Consider the following 22717-nt stretch of genomic DNA (forward strand, 5'->3'; position numbering starts at 1 on the left):
CTCTTACATTTACTGCCCATCTGTGATTTTTCCCTTTCAACTCTGGCCTTCTATCATTCCATGGTCTATAAATCTCATGTCTTGCTCTCATTTCTACCAATAATAGTACTTCAGTACCCATTCTTCTTTCATGCCTTTCACTTATCTTTTAATAACCATATATTTTTTTAACAATGTAGTTCCACTATTCTTATTAAGCATTATTCTTGAGTGTATTCTCATAAAATTAGCCTTGTGATCTTTGATATATATATATATATATATATATATATATATATATATATATATATATATATATATATATATATATATATATATATATATATTGCAGCTAGTGTAGGTGACGTAATATAGTTCTATCGATCTATTGTGAGTGTTACGAAAGCAGTTTCGTAAAATTAGCCTACGATGTTTTTTGGTAAATATATGTTATTTGTACCAAGTGTGTGTGAGGTAGCGTCGCTGGGAAAGGCTGCAAGATATTATTTTTCTCGGTATTGTTAGAAATTTGGATGCAGTCTACTCGTTCAGACTTTATCGATTACAGAGGCGTGTGGTGTGGCGGTTGCATCGCGTGTTGGCAACGTGGTGGTGTGGCGGGGACGTGGAGCGAGTAATGAGAGCAGATGTGATGTGTATTGTACCTTTGGTGGATTAGACAGAGAGAGAGAGAGAGAGAGAGAGAGAGAGAGAGAGAGAGAGAGAGAGAGAGAGAGAGAGAGAGAGAGAGAGTGTGTGTGTGTGTGTGTGTGTGTGTGTCTTATTGATGGCAGGTGAGGCGCGTTGTAAAAAAAATAGAACAGTGTCAAATGCATGTTATCACTGCGGTACAATATTAGTGAGTTGTCCTGGCAGACGCATTGGTATTATTCCAGTCTTAAAGGAAATGGTGACTGAGCGATTAACCTAACCTGTCATTCTCTTTTCGAGCCAGGTCAACCACCATTGCCCCCAGCACTACATGACGCATCTCTTATCATAAACACATCTCTATCATAAATACTTCTGCGCCGCACCTCAACTACTTTTGAAAGGTACTAGTTGAACCTTTATGGGCTTTTAGATGTGTTTTTCAAGGTACGTACTAGTGACAGATTAACAATTTCCACTTAATAAAGAGGAGAAAGAGAAAGTCTTGAGAACCCGGTTAATTATCTCTGTGGCCTTTGAAACCCGTCTTGTTGAGAGCAAAGCGTTTCTGCATACAGGCCACTTCTCTTTCCTAAAAATTGGAAGGTATTGGTTGTCTTAGGAAAAGTGAAAGTTAGGTAGTGGTTCGTCTAGAAATTGAATTAGGTCAGTGGCTCTTCCGGATATTAAAAGTTGGTCGCCTTCTGAACTGTAGCGGTAATTAAGTAGTTTAAGCCTCGCGGTGATTGATAACTTGACACGTTGCTAATGCTGCTCCGATACTCAGTGATTGTAATGGCCTCTCTGAGCTCTGAATCATGGAACAAGTAAGTAACGTGAGCGCGTGCGTCTTCATAGTTCTGAAAACTAAAACTAAATTATTCGTTACAGAAGCAGGAGGGCTACGTGTATCCTATAATGGGGTTTGTTTAATTTTGTTCTGACATCGACGAAGACAGACACCAGTTGTTGAATATGGATGAATAATGAATAAAACATGCAGGGAATTATTAGTTATTGAGCTGATAAAAAATAATTTTGAAGTTGTTAGGTTGGTAAGTTACTCAGCTGAATGTCTAAGAAATTGTTCGGGGGTACCATTGTACGTACATTAATTTTATACAAGTGCTGCGTGCACTAAGTTGGCTGCTACTGCGCATGCACTGCATGTATCCGTGATATTTGTGTGTATGTGTTTGTCATATGTGCTTGTCTATCTCGAACACGAATCTAACGTCAACGGCTCTCTCTCTCTCTCTCCTCGGCGGTCATGATAACACTTATTAAATGAAGGTATATTTATTTACATATCTTATATTAACACTGTGACCAACCGGTCAAACATATTACAATTTCCCATACATGACTATAATACATCTTTCTTCACAAAATATAAACATTTCCACTTGCAACCCACTTGTCCAGTGTGATGGTGGTGATGGTGATGGTGGAGCAATGCACTCTCTCGACATGTGACGCAGGGAACAAGGAAGGAAAGCATTACCTTGGAAGTAACAGAGAAAAGGCAAGAAAGGAGTGTGATAGTCTTGATGGAAGGAAAGAGGATAATAGGAGTCTTGATGGAAGGAAAGAGGATAATAGGAGTCTTAATGGAAGGGAAGAGTAGCTCAATAAGTCTCGAGATGGAAGGCAAGAGAGGCGAGTCTGATTGGAGAAGAAAAAAAGGGGATAGTCAAACAGATGAGATGAAAGGCAAGAGAGGAGTCCATATTAGATGGTGAAAAGTGTGGGAGAGAAAGCGGGAGGTGGGGTCTTGTAGGGAAGCTGTGGGGAGTGTGGGAGAAGAGGAGGTCAGGATGGGAGGCTGTTAGTGTAGAAGAGAGGTGAGATAGACAAATGCAAGAGAGGAAATTGTAAGGCAATGAGGAGTGTAGAAGCAAGTTTCCTATAAGAGCTTGCAAGAGACCATAATATATTAAAGTTTCACCACAAGGAACGAGACCATTGGATAACCCCACACAAGATAACCTTAAAAAAATAATAAAGTTCTAGCCCTCATATGATACAACTTGGACAAACACAAACAAACATGACTAGGAGAAAATAGGCTGGGCATGACCGCCTGTATCACTTCATGTCTTAACACAGCATAGTTTTTGTGTAATTTCTCTGGTAAATGCACCACCAATCTGAAGTATTCCAGTTAGAAATGCATCTAGGAGAAATGAATGGCTAATGTTTGCAAAGAAAATGGCTTCTAGAAGGCTGAAGAGTTAGTGGAGACAGGAACTGGTAATTTTTCATATGTGAATTTTGTCTCTCAGAAACCAAGCTGTGTGACTGACACCAAACAATCTGGTCCATCAGCATCTTGCATAGTTCAGGAAGTCTTAGATTTTCTCTAACAGGTCTCATTTCCTCACTTTTTATACAATAAAACCTTTTACATTTCTTCATAAAAGTTGATAAAACTAGATTCACAGGGCAATATTGAAGACTGTAATCTTGCAGCAATAATAGAAAATAGATTTTTTAAAAAGTAAACCTCAAGTTGGTGGTTTCAGATGTTTAAGTACATAAGCAGCGTAATATTAGTTTAAACTAAAATGGTTTTCTGAAACCATATAATGATGGTTTTATATAATTCATATATTACATTGTACAACTTCATATATTGTCAGATATACAATATTCAGCATATATTCAGTCAGATTTTATAAAGTTCAAAAGTGTCTATACGAGTTACTTTGTCAGCTCATTGTCAAATTTTAACAAATATGTCAGCTCATAACAACTCTGGCTGTCATCCCACGTCAGTGTCACGTGTGGTGTGGAACAAAAAGTTATTGATTCAAGGTCAGGCACTGCCAGTCATAACAACATTTTTAACAAGATGGAACTTTCTTTTTTTACATAAAGACTTGAAATTAAGACTGTTTTGGAATACTACTGTACAGCTCTATCAGACATCTATGTCTATGCTGTGCCACAAGTCTATGGCAGAGTATTTCCCTGACTCCCCAAAACTCACAACTTTAGTCAACATGATGTGCTTTTACAATAAATAGTCAACATTTGCATTCTGGCATCTTGTCCTATCACTTCTCAGCATTTAGTGCATGGATGAATTCTTCAAGCTTCTCCTGAATTTGTCTCACCCTCTCTGTAGAAAGAAATTATGCAAATTAAGCATAGCCATCAAATTTACATAAAATGGGTCATAACAATGCTCCACTTCTTACTATGTATTAACTTGTTCATTGTACCAAAGGATGATATATTGTACTATCCTTACACCTAAACTTAATAGGTTCTTTTTTAGGCTGTTAATATACTCAAAACCTAACAGATTCAAGACTGACAGAAGAACATCCTTACAGGTACGGAGGACACTTACTCAGCTCCTCTGCCAGCAGCACTCTCCGGCCCGTCAGCAGCTGCTCCTTCTTCTCCTGGTCACACCCAAACTCCTCCAGCACTTCCTTGATCTCCTTCTCCAGGCGCCGTGCTGCAACAACAGGTACATTCATCAGACCCACACAGTATTTGACAAGCAAGAAAGTATGTTGTGATGGCAGTAAGGTATGTTGTGGCACCTATCTTGAACTAAACCAGATTGTTTGGATTCATAGCATTATAAATGACTGTGTGCCACTGAAGATGTTAATAGTTATCTCACACATATTAGATGATTAATTTGAAGCTCGGAGGATAAAAAAAGGGCATAGATAGATAAAAGGTGTATAAATTATAAGAAAATTTAGACATTGAGGACATGAGAGATGGAGATGTTGAAAGTGATACACTGAAGGCAAGGCAAATGGAGATGCTGGAAATGATATACTGTAGATGAGACAATGCAGGAATAAGAGATGTAGTTCGTGTACAATGATCATATGAACAGGACTGGGGAAGGTCATGATTTCTTAAAAATCATGAATTAGACAAGGGTTCTCTTGGTACATATGGGTGAAATCAGTCACCTGTGATTGGAATAGGTTGAAATGGTATGACAGAGGAAGAGAAGGAAACCTGTCAATGCCTTCAATACCTTTCCTCCTCCACTCACCCTGTTGGTCTTTCCTATTCCCTTGGATCCTTTATCTGAGTATTAGTTATTATAGTCAGAGAAAAGCAAGAAGCATTTGACTCTATACAAAGCTTGTAGGTGCCATTAAGGTGTAAAGAGGAAAAGTATTTTCATGTATCCTTTATCTGAGTATTATTTTTTTTCAGTTGGAGAAAAGGAAGAAACCTTTGGCTTTTTCTGATTTTCTTTAGTGATAAAAATGTAAAGGAAAAGATTTATGTATTAGTTATGTATTGAGTTCTTCAGATGCATATAATGAATGATCTGGTCCATACCCACCTTCCCTGTTCATGACCTGCTGACGGAGAGCATTGGCCGTTATCTTGAACATCTGCTGGATCCGCCAGAAGAGCACCACGTCATTGCACTCCACCTGAGGGAGGCAGGCAGGTGAGGAAATGAGGTGAGACTGACAAGACTATGTGAAGAGGTAAAGGTATGTGATTGAAGTTAACATCTCATGTCTGTAACTGTACCAGGCTGACATCTCCTTATAAAGATAAGACACATTCCCTGAGAATAAATTTAATCTTATCCTCTAAAAGGAAGAGGAATGATACCACCAGCCCTGAACATTATTTCTCTTCCACCTTAGCCTAAAGTATGACTCACAGTATGCTTATGTACCACAGATCCCTTATCACAACCAGTCACAAATAACTTTCAAAGTAACAAGTGGGTATAACTTGGTTTGTTCACTCTTGTCTCTTCCACAGGTGGCTTGCTGTATACTGAGAACTTCTGCAGATTGGTCTGGGGTTACTGCTGCTGTCGCCAACACCACCATTAAATAGATACAAATAACCCCTTCTCTTACTGTCACCTGTGTGTTAGATTTGTTGGCTGGCTGTGATGCTGGTGACAAGCTGCATTATGTGATAAGAGTTCGAAGGACTCCCCAAATTTAATAGTTTTTTTTTTTTATGTGTGTGTTCTGGCAGGAGCTACTCTTTCTCCAGAGAGTCTTTGAAGTAAATTTCAAGGATCTTGTACTAAAATTAATTTAATGAAATGTATCAAGTTAAATAGAATTAATTTATTGAAATAATACTAAATTGAATTAATTTAATGAAATGATACATTTAATTAATTAAATTAATTCTATTTAGTATTTTGTATCAAGTTAAATTCTCTCTTCTCTTTTCCTCTCAGAGTATATAAAGTTACATTTTTATGTATCACATTAAATTTTCTGTTCTCTTTTTCCTCTCAATGTTTAAGTTAAAATAAAATGTATCAAGTTAAATTCTCTATTGTCTTTTCTTCTTAATTCTTCTTCTATTAGTTTTTTTTTCAGTTAAGGATTCAGATTCATAGCTCTGGGTCTTAAATTCCTCTCAGTTAAGCTCAACTATAATCCTCATCCTCATTTTGCCTTGCTATACTCCAATCCTGCCCCACTCCCATTCCCCACCCCTTACCATAAACCTCTTGCTTTCCAACAACACCTTGTATGAATTTCACACCCCACAATAATCAGCAGTGAATCTGAATTTTGCAGACCCCCCACAACTACAACTCTTAACCAGTGCACTGACCCAAAACCTGGTTCTCCCACACTTAGTTGCTCCTTCCCCAGGTACTGACCCCAAGCTCCCCTTCCAGGCCTTGGTGGTAGGCATAGAAGGCTTTGCGGCAGTCATATGCCTTGGCCAGGGCACGGCGCAGGAAGTGCCGCCTGTACACTGGGTGCCACATCTCCCTGATGAACTCATTGTCCACCTCCACCCCACTGTTCTGAGTGTTCTTCCTCACAGCCGTCACTTCATCATATGTCAGCGTGTTCTTGTGGTTCTGAAGGAGATAGCAGGAACAACCTTTATTCATACATACATACCTACTTAAAATGAGTTTAAGAGCTCTTATAGCTGTAGTAACTTTCAGAAATATAGATTTGAGCTTAAGAAGGGAAATAGTAAGTACATAATCCTCTCAACTGCACATACAAAGGCAAATACTATACAGAAAACCAAAGATAAACTGTTTAATCACAGAAAACCAAACTGGAACCACATAAATGTAGTCCAGGTTGTATACTGGTTCTACTGAAACCAGTGTACCAGATCAATCCACAACTTACATAATCTGTGGCAAGGAGTTTCTCAAGTTCTGCCCTCACTGTTGCCCGTCGCTTCTGGTCCTCAGTGGGGTAGGTCCAGTACAACCACTGTTCCCTTGTTCCTGGTCCAACCATCTCCCTGAAAGCCAAGACAACTCAGAACACTCACTTCTCTACAAAGGCTATGACTAAAGAAGGCTCCATGTTTGTTTTCAGACTTTAAAAATGATGATCTCTCTCTCCCTCTTGCTAAGCTACCAGAATTATATGCAAGTTAATAAATAATGCACCTCCATGAACACCGAGACTCAGAACACTCATTCCTCTACAACACTTGTTATACTGCCACAAGAATGTATTATACAAGTCAATAAATGTATATCTTTCATTCCTTACAACGTATTTATATCCTGCAAAACTGAGGTAATACATCTGTGCTAAGGTAATGTGAGTGTCCACGTCATACAAAACCAGTTGCCCAGCCTCACCGTAGTGTGGTCTCTGTGGCGGTGAGCTTCTCCTTCACTGACTCCTCCAGGAAGTGGCAGGCTGCATCCCACTGCTGCTTGTCACTGACTGAGCGGTCCTCCAGGGCATTGAGCTGGATCACCCTCAGCACGTCAGCAGCCTGGACAAGTGAGGATGAGAATGAGTCAGTGGACGAGTGAGAGAGGGGGATTAGGTGATTATCTTGATGAATGTTGGAAACAGACAATACATGAGAGGGACTACAAAAACTGATAGAGGACACAACAAAAACTGACAAAGAGAGACATTACAAAACTGACAAAAGGAACATTAGAAAAACTAACAACATGAAGGGTGGGAATAAGAGGAAGTGTATGTTGTGATGAGTAATGGAAAGGGGCATTATAAAACCTGACAAAAGAAATATTGCAAAAACTGGCAAGCTCCAAACATCTCATTCCTCTCTTCATTTTGCTGTCCTCCTCCTACAAACACTAACTTAAAACTGACAAGCTGTAAACATCTCCCACTCCTCTCTGTTCACCCTGCTGTCCTCCTCATCTTCCTCCTACAAAAACTGAAAAATTGTAATATCCTCCAAACATCTCATTTCCCTGTCCATCTTTCTATCCTTCACCTCTTACTCCTACAAAAATGGACATAAAAAAAATAATGTCTTCCTCCTTCACTTCCACCTCCTCACCTTGTCCTCCCAAGCGTGCCTCCTCATCGCCTCATCCACCACACATGCCTTCAGGTTGTCAAAGATGGTATCGTGGTCCTTTGAATTCTTGGCACGCTCGATAAACTTACGAAACTCATCCTGCAGTGTCTCCCAGCCCACCTCCACACAGCGCCGGGGCAGCATCTGGTCCGCCCATTGCTTGAGGCGGATGTCTGCTGTGGTGTTGAAGGTTCCTGTGCAGTGAAGAGGAAAGGGTGCAAGTTGAAACTGCAGTGTTTATAAAAGTGGATGAAGAGGAAGTTGATTTTGAAGTGGTGCTAAAGAAGGGTCAACGTTTGTGATTTCTGGCTTTAAAATGTTTTTTTCTCTCTTTCTCTCTCATGTAAAAGGAATAAAAAGGAAGCTAAAACTAAGGTACTACTAAAGGAAAGTATATATTTGTGTTTTCTGACTATAAAACGGTTCTCTCTCTCTCTCTCTCTCTAAAATTCTTAAAAAAAAAGGGTGAGTTACAGGTGAGGGTGTCTACCTGAGCTGGTGGCCTGGGCAGCAGGCAGGTAGATGTTCTCAAAGATGTAGGTGGCCATCTTCTCCCACATCTTCTTGGACAACACATCCTCCCACTGCTTGGGTGACACCTGTGACAGGTTCACCACCTCGTCCAGGATGTCACCACGTGCCTTCTCAAACAGCTCGTCACGGTCCAATTCCCGAGTGCTGCAGGGACACACAATACCTTTGCCTATATCACCTTGCCAAGTATATAAGGAGGAATAAAGAGGACAGAATATGAAAGACTTTGGTCCATATCCTCAAACACTTGGCAGCCACATCTTGACAACTTGGCTACAGTGGAAGTTACTGGAATTTTTTTGGGTGTTTTCAAGATTCAAGTGATAGTTTAACAAGGACTTCATGTCATTAAGAGGGAAAAACTATCATATTACTATTTTCAAAGCCCTGTGGCCTTTGAAAATCATCATGATGAGAGAGCAAAACATCAGTGTACCTTTTTTTATCTATCAATCTATACAAGCCTTTTTTTAAGGCTTTGCTGCCCAAGACCAGACCCTCTTCAAATATAAATAAAGAGAAAAGAGCAAATAAAAACAGATAAAAACACAATCCCCTGTAAAGTGAAAAAGGAAGACCTCATCCACACTCATCCACTCACCGGGGAAAGTTGTTCTTCCACTCGGTCTCCAGGTTGAAGCGTGTGGCCTTGAATGCGTCTGCCTGCTGCTCTACTGTGTCCCGCACCATCTTCCAGAAGCGTTCTGACACAGCAAAGCTCAGGTTCCTGGTGGTGCATTGGTGGCTGTTGATCACGCCACCCCTGCAGAGATGACACCAAGGATTAGAATAATAGTGGTGAAGGGATATACTGGTGTGTGTTTACAACAATGGTAGTGGTGAGGCAATGCATACTTCTGGGTTAATGTTGTGCGTCTGGGAGTGTTTTTATGGTGAGTGTGATAGAAAGGAGGAGGTTAAAGATGATAAAGTTAGCAATGATGATAGTGGTAGTAAAAAGGAGACTGAAAATGATGATGATAAGGAGGAGGAGGAGAAGGATGACACTGATGAGGAAAAAAGATGAAGAGGGGAAAGAAGAGAAGGATGGCAATGATTACGAGATGGCTGTTGATCACACTGTCCCTGTCAAGACTCCACCAGGAAATGTGACAGTGACAATGGTGAAGTAATGATGATAAAGGACAGCAATGATTATGATGACAATGAAAATAACTAATGATTACCAAGAGCATCCTGCGAGGCATCTGGTTACTCACTTGAATATCTTGGAGGAGCTGAAGAAGGACTCCTCATAGTCCTTGATGGCCTGAATGGAGTCCTCCTGGTTGCCACGGCCCGTCACCACCGCAAAGTAGCCCAGTGCACGCATTGGGAACAGCTTGCCCGCCAGAATCTTCCTTATCTGAGAGGAACCAACAGAGGGAGACAAGTGAGAGGAATGTTTTTGTCACCCATTATGTTCTTTATAACCAACAGAGTGAGATGAATGTTCTCACCAACTATCATGTTCTTTGTGTGCATCTTTGTCATATGTATCTATGTATGTACCAGGATGGCAATCTCACAACTAATTATCAAGTTCAGCTTTGTATCTTTGTCATGTACTTTCATAATTATGCTTTAAGATACTTTCTTTTCTAATTTTTCTCTCATGTGATCTATTTACAAGCCGGATCTGAGTATATGAATTTTTATCATGAAATCTGCATAAAGGTAGCAACAAGTGTGTTTTTTGTTGCTTACTTTAAGATAAATAAACAAAGTATTCTTATCAACATACTGAACACTCAACACAAACTGAACACATACATACACTCAGTTTCTCTCTCTCACATGCAAATACTCACACTCACTCTCTTTCTCTCTCTTACACATATATATACACACTCATATTCTCTCTCTCTCTCTCTCTCTCTCTCTCTCTCTCTCTCTCTCTCTCTCTCTCTCTCTCTCTCTCTCTCTCTCTCTCTCTCTCTCTCATACACACACATATACACTCTCACACACACACACACACACACACACATATACACTCTCACACACACACACACACACACACACACGCATACACACATACACACACACTCCCTCCCTCACCCTGTCAGGATTGGCCAGGTTCTCCTCAGCCAGATCCACTTTGGTGAGCACAAAGATGGTTCTCTTGCCCTGGGGATCCATCTGGCTCACCAGGTCCGTCACGTTGGAGCGCTCGGCATCCACAGAGCCGTCCTGGATGCACAGGATGATGGCGTTGGGGTTGGACATGTACTGTTGCGAGATGCTGCGGATCGCCTCCCTTGTGTCCGCTGCCATGTCTGTTGTAACCGTCTGGAAAGGAAGATTTTGTTTGGTATATACTATCATTATCATTATTTCTTTTTGGCTTTATTTTTTTATTTGTCATCATTTGTAAGGGTTATGCATGTATTTTTTGTTCCATATATATATATATTTTTTGTTTTTTTTTGTTATTTCATCACCATCTGGAAGGGCTATGTATGTATTTTTGTTATATATATATATATATATATATATATATATATATATATATATATATATATATATATATATATATATATATATATATATATATTGTTGTTCTTTGTTATTCTGTCATCATGTGTTAGGACTATGTACTGTTGATACTTATGTTGTTTTTTCATCATTTCATCACTATCTGCAAGACATGTGTACATATTTCTATTGCTTTTTTTTTTTTCAATTACATGCATACTTTGTTGTTTTCATCACTTCTCCCATCAACCAAAAGGTGCACTTTTCAATTACAAATACACAGCAGCTTTTATTACACAGATAAAAGCAGATAAAGCCATCTTAGTTAGTCATACATGGTCTAATACCTTGCACAATAGTTTACTCACACTGATGATACCAGGCAGGTCCACCAGCACCATCCGCTGCAGGCCGGGTCCTCGCACTGTCATGGAGATCACCTCCTGGCTAACTGTCCGCCCATTCCTCACGCTGTTCCTCATTCTCAGCTCAACCTGTCACCATCACCACCATTATTGTTACTGTCACTGTCTGTGGTGTTATGTTTTGTATACTACAGTCATCCCTCATTATCCACAAGCCTTAGGTAATAGACACACCCACAGATAAGGAAAATTTGTGGTTGGAAGCAATCTGTGTAAAAGTTAAACTGTGGAAACCGAAACCGTGGGTAACAAGAGTACACTGAATTTTTATTTCTAAGAACTGATGGGCAACTATCATTATTACTGCCTTCAAGAGTGTGAAAATTATGTGAAGTGTAAGTATAGTAAAACTCAGAAAATAACAAAAAGTAAAAAAAAAACTAAATAAATAAAGACAGGCACAAACACATTATAGAAGTAAGACTGTATTGGATAGAGTATGGGAATGCCATGAAGTATAAATAGTAAAGTATGACTGGGAATAAAAAATAAATAAAATAAAATAAATAAATAAATAAATAAATAAATCTATATACCAGACCAGCAAACCCACAAGGCACAATAAATAATAAACAAATTAAACATAAATAAAAATGAGAACAAACAAAAACTCCTCACCTCCTTCCTCAGCTCAGCCAACTCAGACTCCTTGGTGAGATCAAACTCGCGCGTGGAATCCTTGAAGGAGGCGATGTGGTATGGCCCTTCGCTGAGAGTGACCATGACAGGGGCCCGGGTCATCATCTCCCCCGCACCCCTCGGGAAGATGCGCGCCTGTGAGAGTGAGTGAGTGAGTGCGAGGGAGAGGCAGGCAACTGAGGTAATGTAGATTGTAACATGAGGGAGTGACTGTGTAATGCAAGAGATGACATGAAGATATGAGTCTGTGGGAGTGACTAATGCAAGAGAAGAATTGAGGATAAGAGCCTGAGGAAATAAGTTTGTGAAGAGGAGTGGCAGACAGCTGTTGTATGGGAGATGATAACATGAGGGAATGATACTGTAGTGCATATATGTAGGCAATATACTGGAGAAAGAGAAGACAGAGAGAGGAAACAAGGAATAAGAAGATGATAAAGGAAGAACCAAAGAAACAGGCGCAAAACAGATAGAAAACAAGGAATGGAAAGTTGGAGAAAGGAAGGTTTAGAAGAGGTGTTGGAGAGGAGTAGAAAAAGGGAATTGAAAGATGCAGAAACAAAGGATTAGAAGAGGTGCCAGAGGAAAGGAACAGGATAGATATAGTAGATACAAAGATACGAGACCTTGTATACAAATAGATATGGTAGATACAGAAATCAGTACTCAGTAAACACAACGGAACACAAGACTAGTACCACACACACACACACACACACACACCTGAGCCACCATCTCCAGCACAGACGTCTTGCCAGAGCTCTGGTCGCCCACCACCACCACCCGGGGCAAGTGGTCTTGTGTGTCATAGCTGCTGTCATAGTCACACAGCTCATCCAGCACCTCACTGTACATGTCAATCAGGGACTTCTTCACCTTCTTCCTTGCAACCTTGTCTCCAGCACGCAGCATGAGGGACTTGCGGAGCTCCTTGTTGTCCTTCTCCAGACGCTCTATCTCTCGCTGGTACTTGAGTTGTACCTGCATCAGCTCCTCCTGTAGGCTTTCATATTTCTCCCTAATGTTGTCTGTGAGAAAAGGCACAGCTGGGGTTTATCAAACACTCTATGGTTCACAGGAGACTGTGGTAAAAGACTGCAGGGTTAAAAATTATTGGTGTGTGAACTGTGACTACATGGTTGAAGTAAATAAGAGTCTATAAAAGGGTGTAAACACAGAGCAGTGTGTTTACTTACAAATACAGCAACAAGTAAACAATCAAGGTGTCTACCATGCAAAAATTTATTGGTGTGTAATGTGAACTGTGACTACAATGTTGAAGTAAATATGAGTCTCCAAAAGAGTGTACAGATAAAGCAGTGTGTTTACCTATGACTACAGTGGGAAGTGTAACAATAAAGATGTGTCTACCATGCAAGGAGCAAGTGTCTGGCATGAACTATAACATCACAAACTCAAATGTACATCTTACAAGAGAAATTAATGCATAAGTAAACGATATAAACTTAAGATTATAAAACTGTGTGACTGCCAGGGAGTGTACTAAGAACTAATACCAAGAACTAACGGATACAAGCAGAACATGTGGTGAAATACAACACAGCAACAAGAAGTCATCCTCTCTCTACTTCTACATCAATGCAGCACTACAAGCACAGTGCCTCAAACTACACTTCAAGATGTACACTACACTACATTAAGAAGCAACCCTAAATAACTCATTCACTCAAGAAGACAGCATTCAAGACAATCAACACTGCACTACATTAAGAGGCAATTCTAAATGACTCATCCACACCAAGACAACAGAACCTAAGATAAGAGATCACCACTGCACTACAAGAAGACAATCCAAAATAACTCACTCTAAAACAAGAGAGTTTAAGGTAAGAATCAACCCTTGAACCCACAGTATGACTCACTAAACAGACACTACAAGAGGCAAAGACTACACTGCAAAAAGAAAGATAAGCATACTAGTGTAAGGAGAGGGCAGAGTGCTTGAGTGAGTGAGAAGGAACAGGAGAGTGAGATTAATAGAACATGCAAGGAAAGAGAGCAAGGACAAATATCAATGAAGACTTCTCTGCTGCGTCCATCCCCCGGGAGGAAATCCTAGAAAAAGGTATCACAGACAGGCAGGCAGACAGTTCACTAGTCAGTCCAGTAAAACACTCATCCATACACGAGATAGTTAATCAGGGAAGCCTCACATAACCATCATACTCTCAGATACAAGTCCAAAATTGATGTTACCAGCAAAACATGAATGAGTTAATCAGGGAAGCCTCACACAACCATCATTCTCTCTGATACAAGTCTAAAATTGATGTTACCATGAGGTCTGAAATCCCTCCTTTAATGAAGACTGATTAGCAATAAAGGAAGCTAAACACAAGATATACAGAAGGTCATACAGCCACACACAACAGTTGGAAGTAGAAATGACAATTAGGGATTAATTTTCGCTTTTCCTATCTACCAATTAAGTGACATATGGTCCAAAAAGTGACATTCTTGAATAAAACATTACACAAGTCCAATGGTTTCATGTCACAGGCTGCTGTAGAGAGGGTCTGGCTCACTACCTGCTCCTACAGTATGATTAGGTCAGTAACTGCAGGTATTCAGGTAGTGTGAAAACAATAATAAGGTTACAAGAGCAATGATACACTCTGCTATTAAATCCACATGCATTTCTAGCACAAGAACTACAACTGTCTCTAATACTTCATTGAGACAGTGTGGAAACAGCGACAAAGTTACAAGAGCCATATTACACCCTACTACTAAATACACATGCATTTCCAGCACAACTACAACTGCCTCAAACACTTCACAAACTACACCAGCATACGATACCTTGAGATCACCATAGAGCATTGGCTGAAGATACGAAGCTTACATCTATAACTCAAGCTATCCTTCACTAGATACACTACTGTTGAAGCACAAGGGACAGTAAGCAGAGGAAGCAGCAAGGGAGCACTAGCAGGAGTCAGCCTTCCCATCTGCCATCACGCATAGATCAGTCCCAAGCCATCCCGAGTTCTATCCAGTACATCACTCCCCCACAAGCAAGCAGCAGCCCTGTCCCTGTGTTCTGGCACTGTGGTGTGTCTCCATCCAGCCCCAGCCAGCCTCCCTGTGTCCTGTGATGCATGTAGGGAGTGCTGAGGGAGGAGGTGGGGGGTGAGCTAGTACACAGCCACACCCACCCATCACCTGAGTCACTTGCAGTCAGCCAGGTGGGGACAAAAAATCAGGTGTTCTTCTGGGACTTCACCACTCCATGTGATGTTTTTATATGGCATTTAGAATTGCTAGGATTGAATTTAGGACACAAACAAACTGTATGTGTGTGAGATATTCTACTACTCTATGCCAGGAAGTGTTAATGCACCACTCTCTCTCTCTCTCTCTCTCTTGCTCTCTCTCCCCGGCAGCCCGCCACCACAACACTAACCATTGGCTTGGATCTTTTGTTTGAGATCAGCATTCTCATGGACAACACTGGCAAGCTCTTTTGTGAAGTGCTCTGTCTTTTCCTGGAGTTCTGCCTCGAGCTGGGAGAGTCTCATGCGGAGGAGCTCTGGAAGGAGGGCCACACCAGCCTTGTGATGACAGGGACTAGAGAAAGGACCTGCTACGGGGGAAGCACTGACTGCCTCCCTTAAGCACAGGTATAGTCAAGGTGAGAACGTGAATAACATGCTACATTCCCATCTGTACTTAGACTTCTCTTAATTTTAAGTCCTCTGATCTGTAAAGAACCTGTAAACTGTGAATCAGATGGCACAAAGTTAAGGGAAAATTCACGATACAGTGGGAGTAAGAGCAAGTAATTCAAGGTGAGAAATCAAATAACATGTTACATTCCCTTCTGTGCTTAGCTGTCGTTCAATCTTATGTCCTCTGATCTACTAAATCTATCATCTCTCAGGTTTAATAGAGATAGTCAGTGTGTCAGAAGACATGAGGTTAAAGGAAAATGCAAGACACAGTGGAAGTAAGATCACATTATTTAACCTCTATACCAATGGAGACAAAATCAATGAGTAATAAAGGTGATTAACTAAATGAAACTTAGAGAGAGATAAGTACACAGCACAAGACAATCCTAATCCAAGAGGGAGCACCAGAGACAAGGATCAAAGGCACACACATGTACACTCACAGGCATTTCCTCACGTCTCCGCCTCAGACACCATCCTCTCAAAACTGACGGAGGGTTAACTGCAGGAAAGTGACGCAAGGAGATATACATTGCCAGCCTCTCAAAGCAGCTGTCGTTTCAGTATTTGGAAGCACACACAGCATGAGAGGTCAAGGAAAGCAAGAGCCTGCCTGAATCTCCATTGGTACTCACTCTATAAGTCTCGAGGATACTTTAGTCTGTCACTGAGTTCGGCTGATGCAATTAGATACTGTGTGAAGAGAGGAAAATTCTCGACACCAACACACTAGTTCAGTTATCATTACTTGCACAAAATTTACCATAACTGGCCTAAAATTTGCAGTCACTGAAAAGCAGAGGGAAGAATTATAAGGACTTTCTGAGTGGGAAGAGCGATTGAAGGTATGCACAGAGATCAACACCAGCCACCGGTTATAAGAGAAGGAAGACTGGGCAAGCCAGCAGAGGCACTATGTTGTGGTCATGCTCAAATGGGACAACTCTGCAGCAAGCAAGTTATCAAAGAACATTAACACATAAGATGACACCAATACTGTACAGACACCTCATAGCATTACCTTTTTGTACACATTAGCCAAACTACTGTGTGTCACCTAGTCTCATACATTCAGCAGGGATGGATTATGCACTCTTGTACACCTCAATAGCATTACCTCTTTACTAATTAATCAGAGTATTATAGATTTTGCACTTAAGACACTTCAGTAACTGTTTTTTTTCACAAATTAACCAAAATATAATGTCACCAAATCTCTCATACATTAAGCAAGGAAAGACTTTTTTTGGAATATTACAGAAAAGGCTTACTAGTAAATCTTATATCTCTTTTGTGTATTTATCCGCTTCTACAAATTAACCAAAATATTACATCACCTAATTTATCATACATTATGCAGGGTTGAAATTTGGACATCTAACATTACCAAAAAATGGGTCAGTAGTAAATCTCGTATCTCTCTCATACATTTACCTGCTTTCTCTCTTTCCTTCTCCGATGAGCTGCCCATGGAGGTGAAGGACAGGGCGTGCTGCTTCAGATCTGGGGAGAAATCTGCAAGAGAAACACAGGGATCAGTTTGTTTGTGTTTCTTATGTTGTGAGTCTTTGTTTTGTGAATGGTGTGTGTTTGAGAGAATGTGTCTTGTGTTCTGTGGTGTGTGTGTTGTGAGGGTGTTGTGGTGTGAGGGTGTCTTTAGTCTGATGAGGTTTTGATTGTATTATAGGATGTTTTGGTGAGATTGTGTTGTTGTAGGTAGTTTGGTGAGGTTTTGTGGTGTCTTTTGGTGAGGTTGTGTTGTGGGCATTTTGGTGGTGGTGTGGTAATTTTGGTGAGGTGTTATGAGTTTGATGAGGTTTTGACTTTGTGTTGGAGTTTCATTCACTGTGTTGGTGTGGAGTTGAGGTATTTGTGTTGCATGTGTTGACAGCTAAGTGTGATGGACTGTAGTATTATCAATAAAACTATGCAATGTGTGAGTATATAAAGTTACTCTGCTACTCTAAAACTTTTATCAAGCTTATCCCTCCTCTATGCTACAAAACACAAAACCACATGTTAGACAAAAAATGTGCATCATACCAACTAACCTGCTGAACTAAAATGAGACAGAGCAACACAAGAGAGAGACTTTTAGTGAGCAGAGTGCAAGAACATGAATGCTTATTGCTTATACAGTCATGGTCAAAAGTTTAGTAACATGCAGTCCCTTCTATTGTGTCTTGCATCTTCCCTCAATCTAGTCCTCTGATCTGACAAACTTAGAAGACCCAGCAGTTAATATTTGGTACGTTAGAGAACTTTTGACAGAAGAGGAAACAAGCACAGTGGAAGAGTGTGATGTTACTTGACTGCTGATCATTCCTGTATATCCTGCCACATTGAGACACTCACAGCACACACTAGCAGGCACAACACATCTTTCACAACTAGGAGCACAAGGGCAGTGGATGAATGCTCAAGTTTAAAGGACAAGTTTGAAAGAGAATTTTCTTAGCTTCAACACTTACTAGAAAAGAGTCAGACTTCCTTATTTGAATTTGGATAATGAATTTAGAGTTAAGTATTTGTGAGTTAATCCTTTCACTGCTATTGTTCTTTTTCTGCTCTTTGTTGTAATATTTCATGTCAAGTTTTTGGATCTCAATTTTGACTAGTAAAATAAACTGCTTGCCCAGATGCACTAAAGACAGGATTGACACCTAATCTTGTTTTTTCTAAGCTGTACAATTATTAAAACCCTTTGGCTGTTGTGGCTTTAACTAGACCTCAGTAAAGTTATCTATACAAAGTTTACAGCATACTTTCCAAACACACCACTGAGAGCAAAAAGGAATGATGGAGGAATTTAAATCTTTTAGTGTTTACAGTTTTACATTTATACAGTGTCATTAGCAGCTGAATGGTTAACAAGACTACAGTACAAAGAGAGGTGTCTGAAAAACATTACAGATCATTACTGGAAAACATCTATCACTGAAAGCATTAAGATCACTGCCACCAAGGGATCTGAGGAGAGGTCCTGATACGCTGGATGTGCACTAGGTAGCCCATTCGTGCCACCACCACACCCACCAGAAAACAAGGGTAAACACATCTAGCAGTGAAAGGATTAAGTATCACTGCCAAAGGGATCTGCGGAGAGGCCCTGATACACTGGATGTGCACTAGGCAGCCAATTCCATGCCACCACCACAACTATTAGAGAACAAGAGTAAAAATGACAGCCCAGTACAGCACCTCCTCCACCCAGCAACCTGCTGGCACTCAGCACAACACAACAGGCATTGCATCACTGTATTCTACACACCTTTGGCCAATGGCGCAGGGGCACGGACCCCCCCGGACAGGGTAAGGATCTCGCCTGAGGGGGGAATGGAGAGGGTGAGTGAGTGAGTGAGTGAACGGGTGAGTGTGTGAGTGACAGACATGATTGAGAGGAGGTCTCTTATCATCTCAATTTGGCAACAGTGACTTATGCTTCTGGCTACACTGTCTCTTAAAAATAAATAAATGAAATCCCAAATTACTATACATTGTGTTTCAGAAAAATTTACCTGATTTGAAAATGTTAAATCTCTAGAACCACAAATCAACCATAGATAAAACTCTTACATGAAAAAGGCAGTTATTTGAAACTTTATCCCACACCTTTTTAAATGTCAGAGTTTTATTCATAGTCCATGGATGAAGAGATATGACAACTTCAAATCCCCATCTTTCTGAAGCATTCTGTACACAACATTCAACTTTAGTTATGAAATATGAGCCTCATTAAAAGTAGATGACAAACTCCCTTATATTCAGGTTCCTATTTCACCATCACATGCAGCAAGCAAAGGTGAGGTCTTAAAAAAGTATCAAGGACAAGAAAATCTGGCATGATCCTGAGCACCAAGTCATTATATGTGCCAGGGCTGCATTGTGGTACTTATGTTAATGGCTGCTGTGCTTACTTAACATCCCAGAGTAAATAGTGAGGGTTAAAACTTATTCTATTTGCATGTCTTGAATTCTGAGGCTTAACCATGAACATTTTGAAAGCAGGGAAGAAATGAAAGCAATGATAAAGCTTGTGTGTTGATGAAAACTTCTTTAGTCTTAGATGATCAAGATACAATATCCACTACACCTCACCTTCCCTTCTTTCTGTAACTATTACTTGTTATTTTTTCTCTCCTTCACTCCCTATCTGCTCCCCTCCTCAATACACACACACACACACACACACACACACACACACACACACACACATACACACCATACCAACCCACCCACCCACCCTCACTAGTGGCCTCAACACACACAACAGCCAGACACACACACACACACCATACAAAGCAAAAAAATAACTTGTAAAAATTTAATGCTAAGTACACACAAAGCTTGGTCATGGAAGTGCTGTGCTGGGCCTGAGTCACCTCCTTCGCCCACTCACCGTCAGAGAAGATAGATGAGCCACTCTTCTTGTCCTCCTCGGCAGCCTGTATTGCATCATCCAGCCGCTCCTTGAACCATCCGGCTATCTGGCTGTACCCCTCCTCACCCGCCTCCCACAGCTTGGGGTCTGCAATGGGGTTCTCATGAGTTTATCTATGTATTGTTTTTATTTTCATCTCTTCTTAGTGTTTCTTGGTTATGACATCTGCATTTGCTTTTATTGCTAGTCTTTGTGCTTATTTTTTCTATCAGTCTCCCTCCTTTAAGTCTGCATGTGTGTGTGTAGTTATGTACCTTAAGCTGAGGTGTACAATACTGAACTCCAGGGTTGGCCCATGATACAAGGCTGTTTGAGGCATAAAATTAGAACACAAAATGTGAAACAGCTCTGAGGAAAGGTGACAGCAAGGAAAATTCTGACAAACTCTAAGCCTTCTGAACAGAAGATAAAACTCTTGTCTGCTGATCTTTAACAAAACCCATGGATAGTCTAAGACAGGAAGTAAAGAGCAGGCTTACCTAAGGAAAACTCAGGTATAGAGTCCTTGATCTTGTCCCTGTAGGATATGAGAGAGGCCCTGACGGAGTCCAGGTCCTCCTGTGAGGGAAGGAGATCCTCCAGGAACTTGGTGTCTGGCAGAGCTTCCTTCCACTGTTCATATGTCTGTGTTGGAGCAGAAGAATGATTTTTAGTCTGCCTTCTTTTTTTCCCCTCCCTTTCTAGCATCTTCATGACTATTAACTGGTTTATTGAGTGAAAGATTATATAAACTCATCATCCATGATTCAGTGTAGCAAGCACAAACAGAGTTAGTTAATTGACAAAAGAACACAGATTACATAAAAAATAATCAGTATATATTTTTGTCAAAGAGAGAACTGGTTTCTTTTCCCCACACACACACACACACACACACACACACACAACCCTGCCATAGGGCCACACCTTAGCAAGGGCACTGCCTCCTGCAATGCTGCCACCCAGGAGAAGGTAACGTATCTTGAGAGCCCCACGCAGCACTCTAGCCACCAGCATGCCGATGCCTCTCTTTGGCACGCTGTACCTGGGCCCTGGCAAGCGCAGCAGTGCCCCCCGAGTGTTGTGCAGTGAAGTGAAGTGTCTTGCTATGGGTACCACCACTCGCCCCACCTGGCAAGGAATAGAATATTGCAATACAAGGAGAATGAAAAGCTGATTTGTGATACACGTCTCAGTGATCCAAACAGGGGATACTGTCACATATGAGAGTCAGGCAAGGAAAGGAATGCTGCAATACTGGGAGAATGAAATGCTTATCAATTACACACAGGGTTCTCTAACCCAAGGAGGCAGCAATGTCATGAGTATCACCCGCCACACTTACTGCTTCTTGCTCCCCGCGGCTGGACAGCTTCTGCCGTGCCCACCTGGCCTGCGTGCCACCCACCACCCGCACAGCATACCTGCGACAGCAAGAGCAAACTTATATATTTCTTCTATGGTAATTATTTGGGATAAGGACACTCCATCCACAGTCCACACTACATACTTATGTAACATGAATAGTTGGTGATGATGGAGGTAAATGATAAGCCGGTAGTTATGCACTGGGTACAATTTATGGTATGCCCTTATCTGTTAATTGCCACTTTTTTTTTCCCTTCAGCCCTCAAACTACAACGTGTTCAGGGTCAATCTGATAAGTTTCCTAATGACGGTACAAGTTTCTTCACTTCCCAGCAAGGAGAGGATTGTGAAAACAGCCTCAGCCTACTAATTTCAAGACTGACAACTTATTTCTGGGCAAAAGTATGATAAAGGGATCAGCACCAACACTAATAAACAGCATTAATCTAAACCAAACCTAAGCCTACCAAGCCCTTGGGTGAAAACACATGCTATTTCAATAATATCAACTCGTGGCGGTGGACGAAAAAAAAAAAAATCAAATGCAAACACTTCACACCACACACCCACAGAGTAATGAACACACAGCACATTACCAGGCAACACAGCATTCAAGCACAAAGACACAGATGAATAAGGCGGTGGGCAACAGGACCTCTGCAGATGAGTGGTATATAAGGAGATTTGATAAAAGCTAATTACCGGCGAGATGTAAAATTAAATATACATTGAAAAAAAAAGGTCTCTCAGTAAAACTATGCATGTTCCTTTATTCTCCAGTGATGCGTTGAAACTTGTCCTTCAACTACACATTCCTGGAGGTGAAAAAAAAATAAACAAAACCAAAAATAAAAAAAACACAAATTGACGGCTGATTGTGAAACATTCAAACAACCTTTATTTAACCATCCCTACCACGCGTACACTCATCTCACCACACAGAAAGAAGGAATAACACTTACCCGAATCTTCCCTTCACTAATTTATACATTTTGCCTCACTGTCTCAAAGAAAATAAGAAAACTAAGAAGCCGCTGACCCCGCCTGGCCTGGAGCGAGACCAAGGGGGACTGACGGGGGAGTGTCCAGCCAGCCGTGTTGTGATCCCTATTTTTGCTTAGTTTAGTTAATTACTCATTAGATATAGAAAAAAAAAGCATTACTAAAAATACGTGGAATAATAGCACTGTTGTTATTTGTTGGGAGAATTACTGTTGTGGGTAATG

At 40.7% G+C, this 22717-nt stretch overlaps 1 protein-coding gene and 1 long non-coding RNA gene across 5 annotated transcripts; one reads left to right on the forward strand and one right to left on the reverse strand.

The window, feature by feature from the left end:
- Positions 1-803: 803 nt before the first annotated feature.
- Positions 804-5932, forward strand: LOC135108023 (uncharacterized). The gene is made up of 4 exons (XR_010272105.1): positions 804-1034; positions 3972-4111; positions 4928-5071; positions 5398-5932. It is a non-coding gene; the product is annotated as an uncharacterized LOC135108023 (long non-coding RNA).
- Positions 1911-22592, reverse strand: LOC135108019 (dynamin-like 120 kDa protein, mitochondrial). Of its 4 annotated transcripts, XM_064018555.1 has the most exons (22): positions 22454-22592; positions 21469-21547; positions 21051-21254; positions 20624-20768; positions 20103-20231; positions 18975-19028; positions 17138-17218; positions 15436-15561; positions 12732-13036; positions 11988-12143; positions 11313-11438; positions 10528-10758; positions 9687-9832; positions 9068-9229; positions 8423-8610; positions 7912-8126; positions 7229-7368; positions 6762-6879; positions 6269-6475; positions 4961-5054; positions 3989-4099; positions 1911-3754 (listed from the first exon to the last, which is right to left on the reverse strand). In XM_064018555.1, exons 1-22 carry the CDS (start codon positions 22480-22482, stop codon positions 3690-3692), a joined length of 3111 nt encoding a protein of 1036 aa, XP_063874625.1. In that variant the 5' UTR covers positions 22483-22592; the 3' UTR covers positions 1911-3689. The 4 variants fall into 4 exon arrangements, with proteins under 4 accessions (XP_063874625.1, XP_063874626.1, XP_063874627.1 ...); XM_064018556.1 differs by lacking the exon at positions 18975-19028; XM_064018557.1 differs by lacking the exon at positions 15436-15561.
- Between the last annotated feature and the right edge of the window lie 125 nt (positions 22593-22717).

Source organism: Scylla paramamosain, chromosome 16, assembly GCF_035594125.1.
Source record: "Scylla paramamosain isolate STU-SP2022 chromosome 16, ASM3559412v1, whole genome shotgun sequence".
Lineage (NCBI taxonomy): Eukaryota > Metazoa > Arthropoda > Malacostraca > Decapoda > Portunidae > Scylla > Scylla paramamosain.